The 21,571-nt window shown below is 44.9% G+C and overlaps 1 protein-coding gene across 10 annotated transcripts in view; it reads left to right on the top strand.

Annotated features, from left to right (window-relative positions):
* RIMKLB (ribosomal modification protein rimK like family member B) overlaps positions 1 to 21,571 on the top strand; it is a 54,573-nt gene that overhangs the window by 26,810 nt on the left and 6,192 nt on the right. For 6 of the 10 annotated variants that reach the window (XM_033924067.1, XM_033924064.1, XM_033924063.1 and 3 more), the window contains exons 5-6: positions 11,731 to 11,934; positions 12,396 to 12,927. In XM_033924067.1, the coding sequence (XP_033779958.1) occupies positions 11,731 to 11,934; positions 12,396 to 12,883 (692 nt within the window). In that variant the 3' untranslated portion in view covers positions 12,884 to 12,927. Of the gene's footprint in view, positions 1 to 11,730; positions 11,935 to 12,395; positions 12,928 to 17,115; positions 19,697 to 21,571 lie in introns of those variants that run through there. The other 4 variants (XR_004537243.1, XR_004537244.1, XR_004537242.1 and 1 more) reach the window with 4 other exon arrangements.

Genomic DNA, 21,571 nt, shown 5'->3' with positions numbered 1-21,571 from the left:
AAGGGGATAGATTCCGTACAAACGTAAGGAAGTTCTTCTTCACCCAGAGAGTGGTAGAAAACTGGAACGCTCTTCCGGAGGCTGTTATAGGGGAAAACACCCTCTAGGGATTCAAGATAAAGTTAGACAAGTTCCTATTCAACTGGAAACTACGCAAGTGAGGCTGGGCTCATTTAGAGCACTGGTCTTTAACCTAGGGAACGCCACGTGAGCGGTCTGCTGGGCACAATGGACCACTGGTCTGACCCAGCAGCAGCAATTCTTATGTTCCTCCACTTGACTTCTTTGAAGGTGTGAATAAACATTACATTACATTACATTTGTGATTTCTATTCCGCCTGTGCCTTGCGGTTCTAAGCGGATTACAGTTAAAAGAGATCAGGACATTACCGAGAGAATTACATTACAACGATTTAAGTAAATTACATGTTGTGGTATAGAAATACAAGTATAAGATATCTGGATTTATCGATAGAATAACTTGACAGGGTTCAAGTAGTTACAAGGTTCAGTGGGGAAAAAACATGTGGATAATGAACATAAGAACATAAGAAGCGCCATCTCCGGATCAGACCTTCGGTCCATCAAGTCCGGCGATCCGCACACGCGGAGGCCCTGCTAGGTATTCACCTGGCTTATTTTATAGCCAACCATATCTTTATATGCCTATCTCAAGGAGATATGCATCTAGTTTGCTTTTGAAACCTAGGACTGTCGATTCCGCAATAATCTCCCCTGGGAGAGTATTCCAGATGTCAACCACTCTCTGTGTGAAGCAGAACTTCCTGACATTAGTCCTGAACTTGCCCCCCCTTAGCTTCATTTCATGTCCTCTTGTCTGTGTCAAATTGGACATTGTAAATAATCTTCTCTGCTCTATTTTGTCAATTCCTTTCAGTATTTTGAAGGTCTCGATCATATCCCCACGCAGTCTCCTTTTCTCAAGGGAGAACAATCCCAGTGTTTTAAGTCGATCCTCATATTCCAGTTTCTCCATACCCTTCACTAGTTTAGTTGCTCGTCTCTGCACCCTCTCCAGCAGTTTTATATCCTTCTTTAGGTAGGGAGACCAATGTTGGACGCAGTATTCCAAGTGGGGTCTGACCATTGCCCTATAAAGCGGCATTATAACTTTCTCCGATCTACTCGAGATTCCTTTCTTTATCATGCCCAACATTCTATTTGCCTTATTTGCCGCTGCCACGCATTGTGCCGACGGCTTCAGGGTCCTATCTATCAGTACACCCAGATCTCTTTCTTGTTCACTTTTCCCCAGAGTTGCACCTGACATTCTGTACTCGTATTCCTTATTTTTACTGCCTAAATGCATTACCTTGCATTTCTCCACGTTGAACTTCATCTGCCATTTCTCCGCCCATTTTTCTAACCGACACAAATCGCTCTGGAGTTCCTCACTGTCCTCCTGCGATCTGATTGCCCGGCAGAGTTTTGTGTCGTCTGCAAACTTGATGATCTCACTGGATGTTCCGTTTTCCAGGTCATTGATATAAATATTAAAAAGGATCGGCCCAAGTACCGAGCCCTGGGGCACACCACTAGTCACTCTCTCCCAGTCGGAGAACTTCCCATTTATGCCCACTCTCTGCTTTCGGTTTTCCAGCCATTTGCCTATCCATCTTTGTATATCTCCCTCTATGCCATGGCTTTGTAGCTTCCTGAGAAGTCTTTCGTGTGGAACTTTGTCAAATGCTTTCTGGAAGTCCAAGTATATTATGTCCACCGGCTTTCCACTATCAATTTGCTCGTTCACGGTCTCAAAGAATTGGAGTAAATTCGTCAGACACGATTTCCCTTTCCTGAATCCATGTTGACTGGGTTTCATCAAGTCGTGTGTGTCCAAGTGCTGAACTATGCTATCCTTGATCAGTGATTCAATCATCTTGCCGGGGACAGACGTAAGACTCACAGGTCTATAGTTGCCCGGTTCTCCTCTCGATCCTTTTTTGAAAATTGGCGTGACGTTCGCTTTCCTCCAGTCGTCTGGTATCTGACCAGTTCTGATTGACAGGTTTGCAAGTTTTTGCAATAACTCTCCAATTTCAATCTTCAATTCCTTCAAGACTCTCGGGTGAATTTCATCCGGTCCAGGTGATTTGTCACTTTTAAGTTTGTCGATCTGATAGTATATCTGGGCTAAGTCCACTTCAACTGTGGTGAGGCTGTCTTCTATTTCTCCTGCAAACACTTTCTCCGCTTCAGGTATTGTTGAGGTGTCCTCCTTCGTAAAAACGGACGCAAAGAAGGAATTTAGTTTGTCTGCGATTTGTTTATCTTCCTTGATGTACCCTTTTCTTCCCTTGTCGTCCAGGGGTCCCACTGCCTCTTTTGCAGGTTTTTTCCCTTTCACGTATCTAAAGAAGGGCTTGAAGTTTTTGGCCTCCCGGGCTATTTTTTCCTCATAGTCCTGTTTTGCTTCCCTCACCGCCTTGTGACATTTCTTCTGTTCATCTTTATGTTTGTTCCAGGCTTCGGTTGTCTTCGTGCATTTCCATTTTTTGAAAGAGTCCTTCTTTACCTTTATGGCTTCCTTCACCTGTATGGTAAGCCATGCCGGTTCTCTTTTGCCTTTAGTTCTCCGATCTTTGGAAATCCTCGGAATGTAGAGATCTTGTGCTTCTGCAATAGTATTTTTCAATAGGCACCATGCCTGATCTACTGTTTCAAGTTTGTCCACCATCTTCTCGAGTCGTTTTGTTACCATGGCTCTCATGCAATCGTATTTACCCTTTTTAAAGTTTAAGGTGGTGGTTAAGGTTTTGACATGTTTCCCTTTCCCGATGTCAAGTTTAAAGTTGATTACATTGTGATCACTCGTTCCCAGTGGAACCATGACTTCTACTTCTGTTATCGGTCCAGTGAGACCATTTAGGACCAAGTCCAAGGTGGCGTCGCCTCTTGTCGGCTCTTTTACCATTTGCTCCAGGAAGCAATCCCCTAGCACCTCCAGGAACTTGGCCTCCTTGCCGCAGTTGGAGGCTCCTAGTTTCCAGTCTATTCCTGGGAAATTGAAGTCTCCCAATATAACTACATTGCCTGTCTTGCATACTTGTTTGATTTCCTCCATCATTTCTGAGTCAGTGACTTCCGCCTGTCCTGGGGGACGATAGTAAAGGCCAATTTTTATATCTGCGCCATTGCGACCAGGAATTTTGATCCAGAGGGACTCCAGCTTCTCTTTCCTGTCTGTTGTACTCATTCCAACAGAATCTATTTCTTCCTTAACATATAGGGCAATACCTCCACCTTTCTGCCCTTCTCGATCTCTTCTATATAGTTTGTATCCCTGTAGTACTGTGTCCCATTTGTTTTCTTCATTCCACCATGTTTCTGTTATGCCAATGATATCCATGTTCTCATGTCTTGCTATCGTCTCTAGTTCTCCCATTTTGTTTCCTAGACTTCTAGCATTTGTATACATACATCTAAGTTCCCTTCGTGTTACCTTTTTGGACCTTCTACTCTTGGCTGTCCTTACAGTTTCATTTACGGTATCCTTTACTGCTCCTGTGTTATCTCCCATGTTTGCTGTGTGGTCATCCCCTCCTGTGTCTGAGTTGTCCTTTCCTGCTTGTTCTCCTTTGTTGGCTGTGAGGTCGACCTCTCTTGTGTATGAGTAGTGGTCCTTTGTTCCTACGTCGGGGCATCCTGTTGTCCGTGCCATCGACCGGTTGTCGACTGTCGGCTTTCCCCTGTCCTTCAGTTTAAAGCCTTCTCTATTGCTTTCTTCATGTTGCCTGCCAAAACTCTTGCTCCTTCCTTGTTGAGGTGTAGTCCATCCCTTCTGTAGTACTTGCTTTTTCCCCAGAACGCCGTCCAGTTGCGCACGAAGTCGAAGCCTTCGTCTTCGCACCATCGTCTCTTGATATAGTGTTTCTAGATTTTCAGAAAGCTTTTGATAAAGTTCCTCATAAGAGGCTCCTGAGAAAATTAAAGTGTCATGGGATAGGTGGAAAAATTCAGTCGTGGATTAGGAATTAGTTAGGGTTAAATGGCCATTCAGTGGCGTGCCACAGTGGGGTCTGTACTGTCTGTATGCTATTTATTTATAAATGATCTGGAAATTGGAATGATGAATGAGGTGATTAAATTTGCAGATGACACTAAACTGTTCAAAGTTGTTAAAATACATGTGGATTGTGAAAAATTGCAGGCGGACCTTAGGAAATTGGAAGATTGGGCGTTTAAATGGCAGATGAAATTTAATGTGGACAAATGCAAAGTGATGCACATTGGGAAGAATAACCTTAATCACAGTTACCGGATGCTAGAGTCCACTTTGGGGGGTTAGCGCCCAAGAAAAGGATCTGGGTATCATCGTAGACAATACGATGAAACCTTCCGCCCAATGTGCGGTGGCGGTCATAAAAGCAAACAGGATGCTGGGAATTATTAAAAAAGGGATGGTTAACAAGACTAAGAATGGTATAATGCTCCTGTATCGCTCCATGGTGCGACCTCATCTAGTCTCCTTATCTCAAGAAAGATATAGTGGCGCTAGAAAAGGTTCAAAGAGCAACCAAGATGATAAAGGGGATGGAACGCCTCTCGTATGAGGAAAGACTAAAACAGTTAGAGCTCTTCAGCTTGGAAAAGAGACGGCTGAGGGGAGATATGATTGAAGTCTACAACATCCTGAGTGGAGTGGAATGGGTACAAATGGATCAATTTTTCACTCCATCAAAAATTACAAAGACTAGGGGACACTCAAGTTACAAGGAAATAGTTTGAAAACCAATAGGAGGAAATATTTTTTTCACTCAGAATAGTTAAGCTCTGGAGCGCATTGCCAGAGATTGTGGTAAGAGCAGATAGCGTAGCTGTTTTTAAGAAAGGTTTGGACAAGTTCCTGGAGGAAAAGTTCATAGTCTTGTTATTGACAAAGACACGGGGGAAGCCACTGCTTGCCCTGGATCAGTAGCATGGCATATTGCTACACCTTGTGTTTTGGCCAAGTACTAGTGACCTGGATTGGCCACTGTGAAAACGGGCTACTGGGCTTGATGGACCATTGGTCTGACCCAGTAAGGCTATTATGTTCTTATGGTCTGAGGGGAGAGGAGGTTTGGTTTCAGCTGAAACTGTTGAAACCAAATCATGACTGTTTCAGTTAGGTGCCGTCAACTCATGTTCAAATCCTAGCGACTTGATGTACATCGAGTTTTCGTGGCAGATCGCTGGGCCAGTATAAATTTGATATTGCTGCATCAATGAAATCCTCCGCCTCCAACACTGCCCATCTGCTGTCCAGTACTGAACCTAAAATTTAGTGAGCCTCTAACGGGAGGGGAGAAAACCCAGTGACCTGCGAGTCTGCTCTGTAGTAGAGGTCTGCACGGGAACGGGGATCGCGGGAATCTCATGGGTCCCACGGGATTCCACGGGGACCCCCCTCTGGCCCACGGGACTCCCATGGGGACCCCCTTCTAACCAACGGGACTCCCAGGGGGATGGAAGGCTTTGGAAGCAGGGTTCGTCCATATAATATAATGGACACGTCAGCCTTAGTAAAAGAGGGGCTTTATAAGTTAATTGCCTGAACAGAAAACAAAAAAAGGGTTCCACCAAAGAGATTCCACAAGGAAAACAGCAGCACAAACACAAAAGAAACTGGAATTGATCCTGTCAGAAGTAATTGCTGCTTTTTATGGGGACGGGCGGGGATGGAGGTAATTCCTTGCGGGGATGGGTGGGGACGGAGAGGATCCTGGCGGGGACGGGTGGGGATGGAGAGCATCCTGACGGGGACGGGTGGGATTTCTGTCCCCGTGCAACTCTCTACTCTGCAGTAGCTGCTTGTTGGGAATAGAGAAAGGAGGCAAGCATCATGGGGAGGTACAGAATAAAATGGGATGTCAGATTTGGATGGTATTTGATATTATCCCAGGACAAGCAGGCAGCATATTCTTGACTGATGGGTGACGGCACCGACGGAGCCCCGGTCCGGACAATTTTAGAGTGATTGCACTCTAAGAACTTGGAAAGTTCTAGCAGGCCGCACCGTGCACGCGCGAGTGCCTTCCCGCCCGACGGAGGCGTGCGGTCCCCAGTTTCTTAGTTTCCGCGGAGCTAAGAAGATGCGTTTCTTTCAACGGCTGTTGTAAGAATTTTTTTGTGCTTCCCGCTCGCGTAAACCCTGAAGGAAATTTTTTTGTCCTTTATTTTCTTTTCTTTAAAAAAAAAAAAAAAACTTTGGTTTTTTTTTCTCATTTTTTCGGTTTCGCCCCGGCGGGGCCTGTTGCCACCATCGAGGCCTTGGCCTTCGATTTGGCAGAAGCCATTTTTACCTTCATGCCCCCTCAACCCGGGTTTAAGAAGTGCCAGCGGTGTGCTCGACCAATTTCACTCACAGACCCGCACAACTGGTGTCTGCAGTGTCTTGGTCCTGACCATCGAGCGTCCACCTGCACCTGCTGTGCCACTCTTAAAAAGAGAACTTTAAAAAATCGCCAAATCCAACAGCGATTATTGTTTGGTACCGAGATGTCGGATTCGGCGGCACCGGTCCCCACTTCGACCCTGACGCAGTCGGCACCTGCCTCGTCGACACCGCGCCGGCGTCACACCCATCAGGTAAGCCGGCTAAGAAGCCTTCCCCACTGGAGCGCCCTCCGGTCTCAGTGGCAGCGAGCCCAATCCTGCCGACCTCGAGGCGCCCGCGGAAGCGCTCCGCTCCGATTGAGGTAAGCCCCTCGACATTGGGTTCCTCTTCAGAGTGTAGAGCGGCACCCAAGGTACCGCAGAAGAAAAAAGCGGTACCGGTGCCTTCACTGGACGAGCACATTGCCGCCGTCCTGCAGGTACAGCTCAAAGAACAACTACAGCAGCTGCTACCTGCTCTTCTGACACCGAGCCTTCCATTCCCAGTCCGGTCTGAGCCTCCGGTACCGGCAGTGGAGCAGCCTCCTTTGTCGGCATCCACCTTGTCGGTACCGATGCATACTACTTCCTCGGTATCTATGCCGGTCTTAGCGCCGGAACCGAGATCCTTACACCAGGCTGTTCAAACTTCGGCGCCGACACAGCCTATAACATCTCCCGGTACCGTTTCACAGAGGTCTGGGAAGTCGATGCATAAAACTCGACACCCAGAACCCTCCACACCGGAATCCCGGGACCACAGTTTTCAAGTAAGGGACCCTGATCTGTGGGGCGATTCGGAGGACCCTCTTCTCTCAGAGGGAGAGTGTTCATCAGGGGAAGAGGATCCTTCTGTTTTAGATCCGTCCTCTAAACCTGACGCAACTTCTTTTACCTCTTTTCTCAAAGAGATGTGTGACTCTCTCTATTCCCTTGGAGGCTGAATCCAAAAAGTCCAAGGCATTTCTCGATGCACTGGACTTTGACCAGCCTCCAAGGGAATTTCTCAAACTGCCTCTCCATGATATTTTGCGAGAGACTTTTTACAAAAATCTGGAGACACCCTTGACCATCCCAGGAGCTCCCCGCAAACTGGACTCCTTATATTGGACTCCTTATATAAGGTCATACCTATTCCGGGCTTTGACAAACCACAACTCCCTCATGAATCATTGTTGGTGGAATCCACTCTAAAGAAATCCACGGGGGCTAGTGTGTACGCTTCTGTCCCTCCTGGCAGAGAAGGTAAGGCCATGGATAAGTTTGGCAAGAGGTTGTATCAAAATGCGATGCTGGCAAACAGATCAGGGAACTATGCTTTCCATTTTTCATTCTACCTCAAGCATCTCATTCAGACTTTGTCATCTTTTGAGAAATACCTCCCTGATCGTAAGAGATCCGCCTTTCGCCAGACTTCTGCATCGCTCTTACAACTGCTTAAGTTCATGGTCAGATCAATCTGTGACACATTTGAGCTGACCTCTAGGGCCACGGCTATGTCGGTGGCCATGCAGAGGCTGGCATGGTTAAAGTTTCAGAACTCGACGTCAATCACCAAGATCGACTGGCCAATGCACCTTGTTTAGGGGATGAGCTGTTTGGAGAATCCATGGACTCCACTACTCAAAAACTCTCAGCTCATGAGACTCGATGGGACACTCTCCTTAAGACAAAGAAAAAGACCCCACCTACCAGGCCTTTTCGCCAGCAGTCGGCCTATCAACGTAGATTTGTGGCTCGTCCTTTACCACAGGCCCAGCAACAACCCAGGCGTCAGAGGCAACAGCAAAGGCAGGCTGCTAGACCTGCACAGCAGCAACAACAAGTGAAACCTCCTCCTTCACAAAAATCCACTCAACCCTTTTGACTTGGTTCTCCAGGACGTAGCCAGTCTTCCTCCTTCTGTCCACCTCCCACAGCCCATAGGAGGACGCCTTACTCATTTCATAAGCCGTTGGGAAATCATCACCTCGGATCAGTGGGTCCTCAACATCATCCGCCACGGCAACTCTCTCAATTTCCAGACTCTTCCTGCCCAAAGTCTGCCAAGAGAGTCTGCTTTGAACACTCCTCAGTCTTCCCTCCTTCTTCAAGAGGTTCAATCCCTCCTTCTTCTGAACGCCATAGAAGAAGTTCCTCTAGATCAAAAGGGGCAGGGATTCTACTCCCGTTATTTTCTGGTCCCCAAAAAAACAGGAGATCTCAGACCCATCCTAGATCTTCGCGATCTCAACAAATGTTTGGTCACAGAGAAATTTAGGATGTTTTCTCTAGCCACTCTTTATCCTCTTCTCAATCACGGCGACTGGCTATGCTCCCTAGATCTCAAAGAAGCATATACTCACATTCCGGTCAATCTGGCCTCCAGACAGTATCTCCGCTTCATGATCAACCATCGTCATTACCAATACAAGGTGCTACCCTTCGGTCTTGCTTCCTCTCCAAGAGTGTTCACCAAATGTCTGATTGTGGTAGCTGCTTTTCTACGCTCTCACCACCTTCAGGTTTTTCCTTACCTGGACGATTGGTTGATAAAGGCCAATTCTTCTCAGACAGTACTCCAGGCCACCGACCAAACCATCCTGATTCTTCGACTTCTGGGGTTCGAGATCAATCTACCCAAATCTCATCTCATCCCCACTCAGAGACTTCAATTCATTGGAGCGGTGCTGGACACAGTCCTGATGAGAGCGTTCCTGCCGTCCAACCGTCTTCAAACTCTTCAATCTCTATGTTAGCAGGTACTTCCACAACGTTCCATCTCTGCCAAGCAAATGATGATACTCTTGGGTCACATGGCCTCTACAGTCCATGTCACACCCTTCGCACGTCTTCACCTGCGCACTCTTCAATGGACCCTAGCTACCCAGTGGTCCCAAGCGACGGATCCTTGCTCACGACGCATATCTGTGACATCACCTCTGCGTCAGTCTCTACAATGGTGGTTGATATCCTCAAATCTCTCCAGAGGCCTTCTGTTCCATCTACCTCCTCATCAACTTGTCATCACCACCGATGCCTCCCCTTATGCCTGGGGAGCTCATTTGAACGAGTTCCAAGCACAAGGCCTTTGGACAGCCCAGGAAATGAAGCATCACATCAATTTCCTGGAACTCAGAGTGATGTTTTATGCCCTCAAGGCCTTCCAACATCTTCTCTTTCCTCAGGTCCTTCTGCTATGCACAGACAATCAAGTTGCAATGTACTACATCAACAAACAGGGTGGGACAGGCTCTCGCCTCTTGTGCCAGGAATCCCAGAAGATTTGGGCTTGGGCCACAGATCACCAATTGTTCCTGAAGGCTGTCTACATTCAGGGAGAGCAGAATTCTTTAGCGGACAAACTCAGCAGAATTCTCCAACCTCACGAGTGGACACTCGATCCTTTGACTCTACAGTCCATCTTCACTCAGTGGGGCACTCCTCAGATAGACCTTTTTGCAGCTCCTCACAATCACCAGCTGCCCCTCTTCTGCTCCAGACTTTACACTCCTCAACGTCTGGCAGCAGATGCATTTCTTCTGGATTGGTCCAATCTGTTCCTCTATGCTTTCCCTCCTCTGCCTCTCATGTTACGAACCTTGTTCAAAATCAAGAGGGAACGAGCCACCATGATTCTGATTGCTCCACGGTGGCCCAGGCAACATTGGTTCTCCCTTCTACTTCAGCTCAGTTCCAGGGAACCTATTCTTCTTCCACTGTTTCCTTCTCTGCTTAGGCAGCATCAGGAGACCCTTCTGCATCCCAACCTCCAGTCTCTGCACCTGACAGCTTGGTATCTCTCGGGCTGACTTCACATGATTCTCTTCTGTCTCAGCCAGTTCGTTCCATTCTGGATGCTTCTAGAAAACCGGCCACTTTGCAGTGCTACCATCAGAAGTGGACCCAATTTTCTTCCTGGTGTCTTATCCATCATCATAATCCCACTTCCCTGGCAGTGGAGACTTTGTTGGATTATCTTCTTTCTTTGTCTGACTCTGGTCTCAAGTCTACCTCCATCAGAGTCCACCTCAGTGCTATTGCTGCTTTTCATGAACCAGTCCATGGAAAACTCCTTTCAGCTCATCCCTTGGTCTCCAGATTCATGCGAGGTCTTTTTAATGTGAATCCACCTCTTAAACCTCCCCCTGTAATCTGGGATCTTAATGTGGTTCTCTCCGCCTTAATGAAGCCTCCGTTTGAACCTTTGGCCACGGCTTCTTTCAAGTTTCTCACTTGGAAGGTTCTCTTCCTTATTGCTCTCACCTCTGCCAGGAGGGTCAGTGAGCTCCACGCACTAGTTTCTGATCCACCTTTTACAGTCTTTCATCATGACAAGGTGGTTCTGCTTACACATCCAAAGTTTCTCCCTAAGGTTGTCTCTGAATTCCATCTCAACCAATCCATTGTTCTGCCTGTCTTCTTTCCAAAACCTCACTCTCATTCTGGAGAACAGGCTCTGCATACTTTGGACTGTAAGCGGGCTCTAGCTTACTATTTAGAGCATACTAAGCCCCACAGATCATCTCCCCAACTCTTTCTATCCTTTGATCCGAATAAATTGGGGCGTCCTGTTTCTAAACATACGTTGTCTAATTGGCTGGCAGCGTGCATTTCATTCTGTTATGCTCAGACCGGACTATCACTGGAAGGTTCTGTCACGGCCCATAAAGTTCGAGCTATGGCAGCATCTGTAGCTTTCCTCCGTTCCACTCCTATTGAGGAAATTGCAAGGCTGCTACTTGGTCCTCAGTTCATACTTTTACATCTCATTATTGTCTGGATGCTTTCTCCAGACGGGATGGACACTTCGGCCAATCTGTTTTGCAAAATTTGTTTTCTTAATGGCCAACCTTCCCTCCATCCCTCTTTTTGTTAGCTTGGAGGTCACCCATGAGTCAAGAATTTGCTGCCTGCTTGTCCTGGGATAAAGCACAGTTACTTACCGTAACAGGTGTTATCCAGGGACAGCAGGCAGATATTCTTGCGTCCCACCCACCTCCCCAGGTTGGCTTCTTAGCTTGCTTATCCTAACTGGGGACCGCGCGCCTCCGTTGGGCGGGAAGGCACTCGCGCATGCGCGGTGCGGCCTGCTAGAACTTTCCAAGTTCTTAGAGTGCAATCACTCTAAAATTGTCCGTACCGGGGCTCCGTCGGTGCCATCACCCATCAGTCAAGAATATCTGCCTGCTGTCCCTGGATAGCACCTGTTACGGTAAGTAACTGTGCTTTATTTGGCTTGATCATTGCAATCTCCTGCTTTCATTTTAACACGTCACCCCTGCAAGATGAGCAACAGAAGGAAAGGGAAGTAGTAATTGTCCCCCTCTTACCATTTGGTCCCTACATTTTCTCCCCTGGGAATATTTTTAGGGAAAGCAGTTTTCCTGGCAAGAGATAAACACCACCTGGCAGACCTGAGCCACCTGATCCGGCATGAGGCGCCATACCTGTTCCAGAAATATGTGAAGGAGTCGCATGGGCGTGATGTACGTGTGATTGTCATCGGAGGCCGTGTCATCGGAACTATGCTGCGCTGTTCGACTGATGGAAGAATGCAAAGCAACTGTTCACTTGGTATGTATTGGAAATCTCTTCTACCCTTTCCATTGCTGTTATTACTGAGTTTGAGCGATACCATTGCCCTAGCTGCAAAAATAGAAAGCATGGTTACTTTTTTTTTTTTTTGCTTTAGCTAGTCTCTGTGATTAAGCTTCAGACCTGGAGGTAAATTGTTGGAGACATTTATGGTATCGAGGGAATCAGAAAGATCAAAGGAATGGAAATACTGTTTTGTAACTAATTTCAAAACTATATGTACCATGAATATGATGAAGTAAATAGATCTGGGAGACGCAGGGGACAGACTCTCTCTCAAAGAATGTAGATTCACCACCCCAGTTGTGCTTTTGATTTTGAGTGAGGTAGTAGGTAAAAAGTGCCTTGTGATGGTATCTTCTGAACGAATAAGATGTTTGTGGCCTTTTGTCTGATCCTGTGTCCCTCCCCCTCTTTTTTTTTTTTCTTGTGTCCTCTAGGTGGTGTGGGAATGATGTGCTCTCTGAGTGAGCAGGGCAAGCAGCTGGCCGTGCAGGTGTCCAACATTCTGGGAATGGACGTGTGTGGCATAGACCTGCTCATGAAGGATGATGGTTCTTTCTGTGTCTGCGAGGCCAATGCAAACGTAGGTTTCATTGCCTTCGACAAGGCTTGTAACCTGGACGTGGCTGCTGTTGTGGCTGACTATGCCATCTCCCTGCTGCCCAGTCAGCGCTTAACACGTCGCATGTCGCTGCTCTCTGTGGTGTCCAGCGCTAGCGAGGCCAGCGAGCCTGAAATACTTGTCGGAGCTGCCAGTGCCTGTGCTGCACCCGATGCTGCTGACAGCATGAGCGCCAGCTCAGTTGACAGCGATCCGGAGACAGCTATGGCTGAGCGGGAGCTTCTTGCCAAGCTGCCCGGTGGCGGGAGCCTATTCAATATGAATCAGCTGCTGGCTAGTGACATGAAGCTCCTAGTGGAGTGATGGCCATGCTGCTCTCCCTTCCCTTTCCCTTAAACAAAATCTGTTAAAAAAACAACACAACAAACATTCAAAACTAAACCACCTTTAAATTAGATCGTGGTGCAACGCCGTTTGTTGGAGCTTGAGGGAGAGGGTATAAAACAGTGAAAATGTATCACAATGAGACTTAAGCATATCACCGCTCCCCCCCCCCCTCCCCCAATAAAGTTGACTGAAGTGTTCAAAAGTGTGAGGAGGAAATAAGAACATGGAGATCTGGCTTTCTCTCCTCTCTTCTCCTCCCTTACTGAATGCTTGAGAAGGCTGCCTGAGAATGCAGTCACTGACTATTAAGGGTTTTTAGTAGGTTGGTGGCTTTTATTTTACTCCTCATTTATAGGTGGGGGAGGGGAAGCATTGATGCTCATACTCCCTATCCTTACAACATTTTTACCTCACTGTATGGGGTGGGGGAAGGAGAAGGCCTAGTCTTCCCTATAGGGCTAGGTGCAGGCATAGATGCAAATTTTGCAGTATTAGGAGGTACATCCTGGGGTGGTATTAATCTTAAATATCTGAGAATAGCCTGCAGCCTCTGTCTCCGGAATAGTCTTGCCTGTGTATGTGTGTACAAACACGCATGTGTATATATACTATGCAATAAACCTAGTAAGGCAGTAGTCAGTGTGACATCTGCCCAGACTTGTTTCCAAGAAAAGCCTCCCATGTTTGTGAGGTCTTCTTTTTTTCTTTCGTTTTTGCACCCAACCTCCCCCCTCTTCCCCCTATCATATAGACAAGGGACTGAAAGACCCCTGAGTCTCCTCCAGATGTTCTGTCCTGCCAGGCAGTGGCTGCATGCTTTCTCCCACCTCGAACATAACGGCGTTGCATGTGTGGTTGTACAGAATAGCAATTCCAGTGTGGAGGAAACCCCCCCCCCCCCCCGCACTCTACCCCTAATATACTAGTTTACTGTGCATTTGCCTTGTTAGCTTTTTTTTTTTTAAGTTGGTAAGGGAGCTATCTCTTTGAAGCTGTATTATAGATATGCTATGTGAAAATGTGACTTTTTAAGTTTTAACATGTGCTGTTGGCAGCTCTTTGCTCTTGCTCTGTCTGTGTGTATCTTGCTTGTGTCTTAAATGGTAGCTGCTGTGAAGACACTATCCTCAGAGAGAAAACAGACCCTCCAAATATGCAGAGGTTGAGGGGGGTTTATTCACATTTTAAAATCTTAACCTGCTCTGTTCTCTGCTGGAGGAGGAGAGGGGCAAGAGACTAAGTGGGGTTTGGGGGGGGGAGTTGTTGTTTTATATGTCTTATGAGACATGCAGTCTTTAAGAAACTCACTCTTGTTTAGCATGTTTGGCTGCTGTTTCTGATGCGTTGCAGTTTAACAGAAATATGGTTATCCTGTTAAACTGGAGAAGCATGTACATACTGTCACACTCTTTCCCTTTCTGTCTTAGTTTCCACTAAACACACACATGCATATGTCTTGTACAAGTAAATGTTCTTAAGGAGGGTGGAGGTTGGTTGTTTTTCTAGGCCTCCCAGCTGCTTATTCCTTTTGTTGGGCAGTGCTAGGGCCCCCACTTGAGCTCTAGCAAGACAAGAGGGCCCATTTTTTAACCTTCAGGACAGCTGCTGCTGTCTCCCTTTCCAGCATGATGTGAAAGCTCTCTGCTGTCAATTGTAGCTCCTAGGTCTCGGGCAGTTTCCCAAGCTTTTTAACAGGCTCTCGGTGGATGTCTTATCGCAATATTACCAGGCATGTCTGTTTCCTTTTTGCGGAGAATTGGAAATCTAAAGTCTGTACGAAATAGTAGGTTTATTTTTCTTGCCAACCTCTCCTCCTCCTCCTATTAGTACATCTATCTTACCTGCTTCTCGCTTATCCTGTTGGTTTCTGTAAAGCAGTGAGAGTACGGGGCAGTGCTAAGTATTATATGGGGTGAGGGGGAAACAAACTTTTCTAAATGGTTCTGTGAAAGAGGGTTGGGGGTGCTGCTCTACCTCCATATACAGCTTCTTGGGATTGCGTGGATGTGAAAAGAGGTCTACCAGCATGTTAAAGCTCTGCTGTGGATGGTTTGAAATGAAATCCCTTCCAGGGGCTGTGCTGTTCAAGAGAACAAAGTCTCCAAACCTTCCCTCTGACACCAGAGCAACAAATTTTATGGACACTAAGAAGAGACAGACTTGACCTTGTTAACCTGCAGAAGCTCATCAGCATCCTGCTTATGGAATTCGTAACAATGCTGTACAGTATTTTTGGGGAGGGAGGGGGTGGGTTGTTTATTTTTATTTTTTTTTTTATTTAAAAGAAGAATGTAATAAAATGAAAGAAATTCATTTTTTGTAGAATTAAATGGAATTATTAAGGGTGAGTGGAAGATTGAATGCTGGTTGCCAAACTCCTATGCTATAGGGTGTCATTTCCCTAATGTTGCATGGTTCTAGCTAAATGCCTTTTAAAAATCTGTATATATCTATTCTGGTTCTTGAAAATGTTATCCATTTTTTTCTGGCTGGTTTTTAAATCTTCATATATAAATAGCTTAAACAAACAAACAAACACACCTAATTACACAGCTCCTGGTTTCTTTTGGGTTTGGGGTAAGAATTTCAGAAGACAGCCCTTTAAAAAAAAAAAAGTGGGGAGGGATGTGCTGGGAATAGTCTACCCATCTCTCTTCCCTGATCTTTACATAAAGATTGCTAGTCACAAGACTGCTGCTGCAATAGTGGCACAGCTTGAAGAGTCCTTGCTAATGGAATGTGCTGGAATCCACATTCTCACAAAAAATTGCACACAAATGGGAAACCACTGGGGTCCTTTGTTGTCTTCAGATTGTTTGAAGGGGAAAGGGAAACCTCCGGAACCCCCTATAGGACAAATAACATTAGTACATACAGAGCCTATACTTTAAGCATGCCTACCTACACTGTGTTGTGTACAAAGCTGGTTTGGGTTCCCCAAATCTTTATATCAAGAGTGGAAGGGGAAATTTCTGGCTTGGATCATAAGATGGTTCACATTTCTGATCAAATTTTGGTCGGGATAGGAAGAAATACAGTTATGAGTTGAGGACCTTTGAAATGGTTTATCAGTGGTGGGTGGGGGTGGGCTGCATTTCTTTCCTGCTTTTGTAATCTAATTTCTACGTTCTCCATGAAATGGAATCTGTCATAACACTGTAAATGTGTCATCTGCAAAATGTATATTTGCTGAGATTGCAAAGGACTAAAAAGTAATGTATATAATTTTGACTTACCAGTGCTGTATCTTGTATTGTACTTCATAACTTTTGTAGAGGTTTTATTTTACTCTGCTGTTTTTTTCCTCCCTGCCACCTTTGAGTAAGCACTCCCAACCTTCTTTCTGTGGACCTTGTGTTCATGTGTGTGAAACACATGTGGAAACTGGACTTGTGCATATGGACTCTTATACGCTGCTTCCCCCTCCCTCACACATAGATTTGTAGGACTGTGCGAGTCCCATGTATCTCCCTCTTTTCATACAATTGCCAGCTGCCTTTTAATATCTACTTCCTGAGGGTTTAAAGACTATTGCTCCTTGCAGCCAAAATACATATAAGAAAAAGTACCTCGGACTATTGCAGCAAAGTGACTGTTATACATAGAACAACAAAAAATCCAATATAAACCCAAGCCATCAAAACCCACAGCAGATCCTGTTAATCTGGTGAAGTAAAGGTGAAAATGCACCCTTCTGAAGCAGGGTTTGGGTGGGAGGCTTTGCCTCTTTGTGCATGTTTATTTCATGAGAAGGAAACCTGCCCACTTACCAAAGAGAGGTTTTAGCTTTCAGTTTAGGTTTAAATTAAATGTATTAAGCATTGATTTTTTTTTTTTGATTTTTTTTTAAGGGGGTAGGGGTTGGAAGTTAAATGTTAATGTGTTTACACTTGTACTGCAAACTGCTTTTTATGTTCATTTTTTTAAAATAACAATTTGGTAAAATGTTCAGAATAGTTTTATAATGGCTGGGCAGTAACACTTCATCTCTCCTTGTCTTATTCAAATGTTGAAGTCCTTTTTAATTTTTTTTAAATTTTTTTTTTAAGGTGTAACGTTTGAATTTGCATTTTGTGTTCATAACTCATGCGATTTGTCTTATTTTTTTTCTTTCCTATAGAAAACATAAAACAAAGTTCTTTGATTCCATCCCAGATTGATTCTAACTCTCTTCCCCTCACCCACTGCTCTTCTTGCAAACCTTTCAGGAGGGATCCTCACCCCGGCTGAGAGTCTGCACACATGGGTTATGAGAGAGTGTGTTCTAGACCTGACCCCTCCCCCCAATATCCAGGTGCTAAAAATGTGTTACGAAAATTTAAATTAAATTAAAAACAAAAATTGCAGCATGACGGATGGAGATGGAGCTTGAACCCCTACTCTCACAGGTAAATTCCTTTTAATTACTTGCTTTGTTTCCTCAGCTTTGTTAAACAGATTACCCTACTTCTCTAACAGCGTCCGTCTTGTTCTTCCTGTTGATCTGCCAAATCTCCAGGTTAGTTTCTCCTGAGTCAATAATTGTGATTTGCACTTGCTTCCTCCTACCATCATTTGCATGGATTGGGGAGGGAGAGGGCTCTAGGCATAGGTAGGCTTAAAAAATGTTCCTGTGGCTCTTGGAAAAAAGGTTAATTTGTTCCAGATGCTTTTTACTCAACAGGAAGGGGCCAGATCTCATTCAGGGAAAACAAGTGATCAAACACGATACTTTGGTCTTCCTTTATTCTCCCCTCCTCCCCCCCCCAAAAAAAAATAATAATAATAAATTACAATGCTAAAGTTCATCTGCATTTTTAAATAAGCTTTGTAGTTTTCTGGTGGGTGGGGAGTAGGGGGGCAGACTTGGTTTTCAGATTAAAAAGACTACAAGCTCAGAACCTTTTTTCAAAATAATGTATACAGATGAACTTTGAAACGTGTACACGGTATCAACATGTTCTGACTGATTTAGAAATGGGTTTTTGTGTTGTATCTGTAGGAATATGCTTCCTTGGCAGTGCACAGGGTCAACAGCTAGCTACCTTCTGTTTGAGGAAAGGTCAGTCCAGCTTTTGTTGCATGTCATCAGTGGAGTTGGGTCTTTAAGACACACAGACACCTGGCTACTAGATGTGACAACTTCAGCCTCCGAAGGAGTACTTTTGTGCTGACACTGCACACACTGTTATGCACAAGCACTCCTTGAAATGCCTGTCAGGTGGCATCTTCATTTGAGGCAGTAGTCTGATCAGAAGATAGGTAGGCAAGTCAAGTCAAAGCAGTTGGCATGGCTGGGTTTAAAAAAAGTTTAGACAAATTCTTGGAAGAAAAGACTTAAGATAGACCTGGGGAAAGCCACTGCTTATATCTGGGGGTAAGTAGCCTGGAGTATTTCTACTTTGTGGGGTTTAGTCGGGTACTTTTGACCTGACTTGACCACTCTTGGAAACAAGATAATGGCCTGACCCAGTATGGCAGTTCTTATGTTCTCATTTCATTATTGTGTCCTCCAGAAGCATCCACTGCTTTCCCATATTCCTGCAAGTAATAGAAATCAAGGTATCGAGTCCCAGTCAGTGCAGAATGAGCTTGGGAGGAGACTGCCTCAATGTACATTTTCTCAGGGTGGCTGGTTTTCATAGTCAATGGTAAGGTATAGTGAAAGAATGGTGGGGTAGAGGGATGTTTGCCTGAATGTTCTTCTAGCAAATCTGTTTAAAGTCTGTTTCTGCTATTTGTAGAGGGTGGCATGGCACATCAGGACTTCTTGATAATAGAACTGTTATTCACAGTGCTCCACAGCTTTTTACCTTTCTTCCCTTCCAAAGCCAGGGGGTGGGAGAATGGAGTTTACATGTTTATGCACACTTGGGAATCCTGGTACTGACCTTTTCATGTGTCTGGAAGGAAGTCTGCTGGCAAGGGTCTGTACAGATTGTATCCGTTCATTTGTCGTTAACTCATCCTCAATGCTAGGTAACATTTACATTTAGTTTTACTCCCATCTACTATTTTGCACGTTCTTCTATCTCTTGGTAAGATTTTTGCAGGCTGTGATACCTTGTATTGGACCAGCATTGGAATGCTTCAATGATATGTGAACCTTCCAGAACAAATACATCCATTAAGACAATTCATAGCCTACAACAATCCAGACTTCTTCAGGATCAAGGCAGTTGCTAGACATGTGCTATAAATTTGCTGACAGTGATTCAGTTTTCTGTGTAAATACTTTTGTCAAACATGCCAATTATCTAAGTGATATGACTGTTTTTCTCTTGATTTTTAAAGTGAATCTTTTGATGGCGGAGAGCAAGATATAGACATGAGATTTGTTGTAACTGTTTTAAAGGAAAGTTAGGATTTAAAAAAATAAATTCATTTGGAGTATTTCAGTAGGCATGCAGTCTTTTATTTCTTGTGTTTACATGCAACTGCCTCTTTTCTAGTTACTCCACTCAGGTTTTGTTGTTTTTTTTTTTAAACCAAATAGAAAAGTCTTGAGCTTGGATTTCTGCTGCCTGTATCCCAGTACTGTTACTGCTTGTTGCTATTGCTGCATTTTGGCTTCTACTGTTTTTAAATCTACTTAACTTTAATAACTGAGTTTGGGGGCTTAGGGTAAGGATTGTGGGGGCAGTCTCTCGATTTAGTGGCTAATGATGTAGTGAATTTGTTTTCTTCTGTGTATACATCCTGCTGCCTGCAGACCAACCAAGATCCTGGGTGAGAGAAGGATTGACAATTCTGCATAGCAAAGGAGAACCCAGCTGACACAAGTGGGCCCCAGACAAATAATTTTGATCGGTGAGTTGTTTCAGCACCATATTAAATATATTTAAAATTCTACCTCTTCTAGAAAGAAAAGGGTGCATTAAGGGATTTCATTCAGAGTTGGGTGCAGCACTGGGATTTGAAGAGTGGTCTCTCATGAGCTAACCAAGGTTGTTATGTTTTCTTTATGTAGAAAATACTGTCTTAATTCTCTTCATGCTGAAGGGGGAGAGAACTCTTCCCAGATTATTTTTATTAAGAACAATAAAACCTACGCTCACATGATATAGTGCCATCCACACAGACATCTGCACACTTGCATCATGCCAAGCTGAGAGCTGTTTTTCTGTCTGGCCAAGTGTCTGTCTAAGCTTGCATAGTCTGACAGATAGTGATGCCAGAGCAATTGAGGGAACAAGGAGACAAGATCCATTGACATAAATGCTGACCAGTTTGATCTAATACTACTTTTGAGAGAAATGCAGATTATGCCTTAATGTTGCCTAACTGCACATAGATTGTCGTTCCTACTGATCTTTAGGAAAGATATAAAGTTAAGTATTTCTTTGTGGAGGAGTTTGACTAGCAGCCCGAAGATCAGCTTGAAGGATGAATTTCCAGCAGTATGGCAATGAATTCTAAACCAGCCATTGACAGGGCTGGGAGCAGTTGCAGGTTGTCTGTGGAGCTGACAGGCTCAAAATTGATCTCTTAAAATTTAATTTTGAGGGGTTTTAAAAGTTTCCTAGTGTTCCTCTATGTTCCCTCACCTGAAATAAAAGTGTTTTTTGTAATTTTTAAAGTTTGAGAAATGTCGTTTTTAGAGCGTTTTTGGAGTAAATTTGGGTCTGTTGGCCATTTTGAATTTTTAACACTTTTTTTTTTTTTTCAACCTTTCTCTGCTTCTTTAAAAGTCAAAATTTTGCCAGGAAAACTGCTGGAATGGAGTCCTTGGGGTTTCTTTGTGTGGATTCATACCACATTTGGGCAAAGATTGCCACATTTGGAGTACTTTGTGGTGCAGTTGTGGGGGGGGGGGGAGCGGTAACTACTGCTTCAGCTTCATCTTAACAGAAGTAGGTGATTACAAGCTCAGCTAGCCCGTTGGGGCAGCTACATTTATTTTCAGGGCCTGGTTCTGCAGCTTTGTCAGTCTGCTGTGAGACGGATTCTCCCCAGTCTAAAAAGTTCAAGTATAAGTCATCTAAGGGTGACTTTCTGACCCAGGGTCCAGAAACCTTCTCAGAATTATGAGATTTTGCTGGTCCACATTTTACTCCAGCAGCTTGGTGCTTTTTTGTTCCCCCTGCTACGTATCTCTGCAGCTGAATTGCCTTGGTCTCTGCGCCATCTGTTCCTCCTTCCAGGGCTGTTCAGGGGTTCCAGCGGCTAGTCCAAACCACTCTGATCCTTTTTGGTCAGTGCTGCACTTCCCGGATTTGGGAATCTGGACTTGAGTGCTGGAACCGTGGGTCCCTTTGGGGCTCTGGGTAAAGATGATACGATTGTCAGGCGCTTGTTTAATAATAATAATTTTATTCTTATATACCACCAAAGCCATAGTAGATCGAGGCGGTTTACAATAAGAGGAGCTGGACAATCAGCGAAGATAGGCACAATGTAAAGTCATAGAATACGTGTAAGCAGGATACAGAGTTAAGAAGGGCTGGAACAATCGGTGAACAATCAGCGTTTAAGTTTGAGGTGCTACTGGATCTAATTGCTGCATCCTTACAGGAGTTGAGGATGGATACCCAGCCCACTCCTTTCATTTCTTTAACCTCTTCTTCCAGGCATCTGGATACGAGTTCTTGGTTCTGGAGCAGTTTGACTCTCAGGAGGGTTCTTTATGGGAAGCTCGGGCTATGTCCAGCTTCCGTCCTCAGACGCAGGAGTGCCACAGCCACA

The sequence above is a fragment of the Geotrypetes seraphini genome, chromosome 16 (genome assembly GCF_902459505.1).
Source record: "Geotrypetes seraphini chromosome 16, aGeoSer1.1, whole genome shotgun sequence".
Lineage (NCBI taxonomy): Eukaryota > Metazoa > Chordata > Amphibia > Gymnophiona > Dermophiidae > Geotrypetes > Geotrypetes seraphini.
The sequence above is the reverse complement of the archived record's forward strand: the minus strand, read 5'-3'. Positions and strand labels throughout refer to the sequence as shown.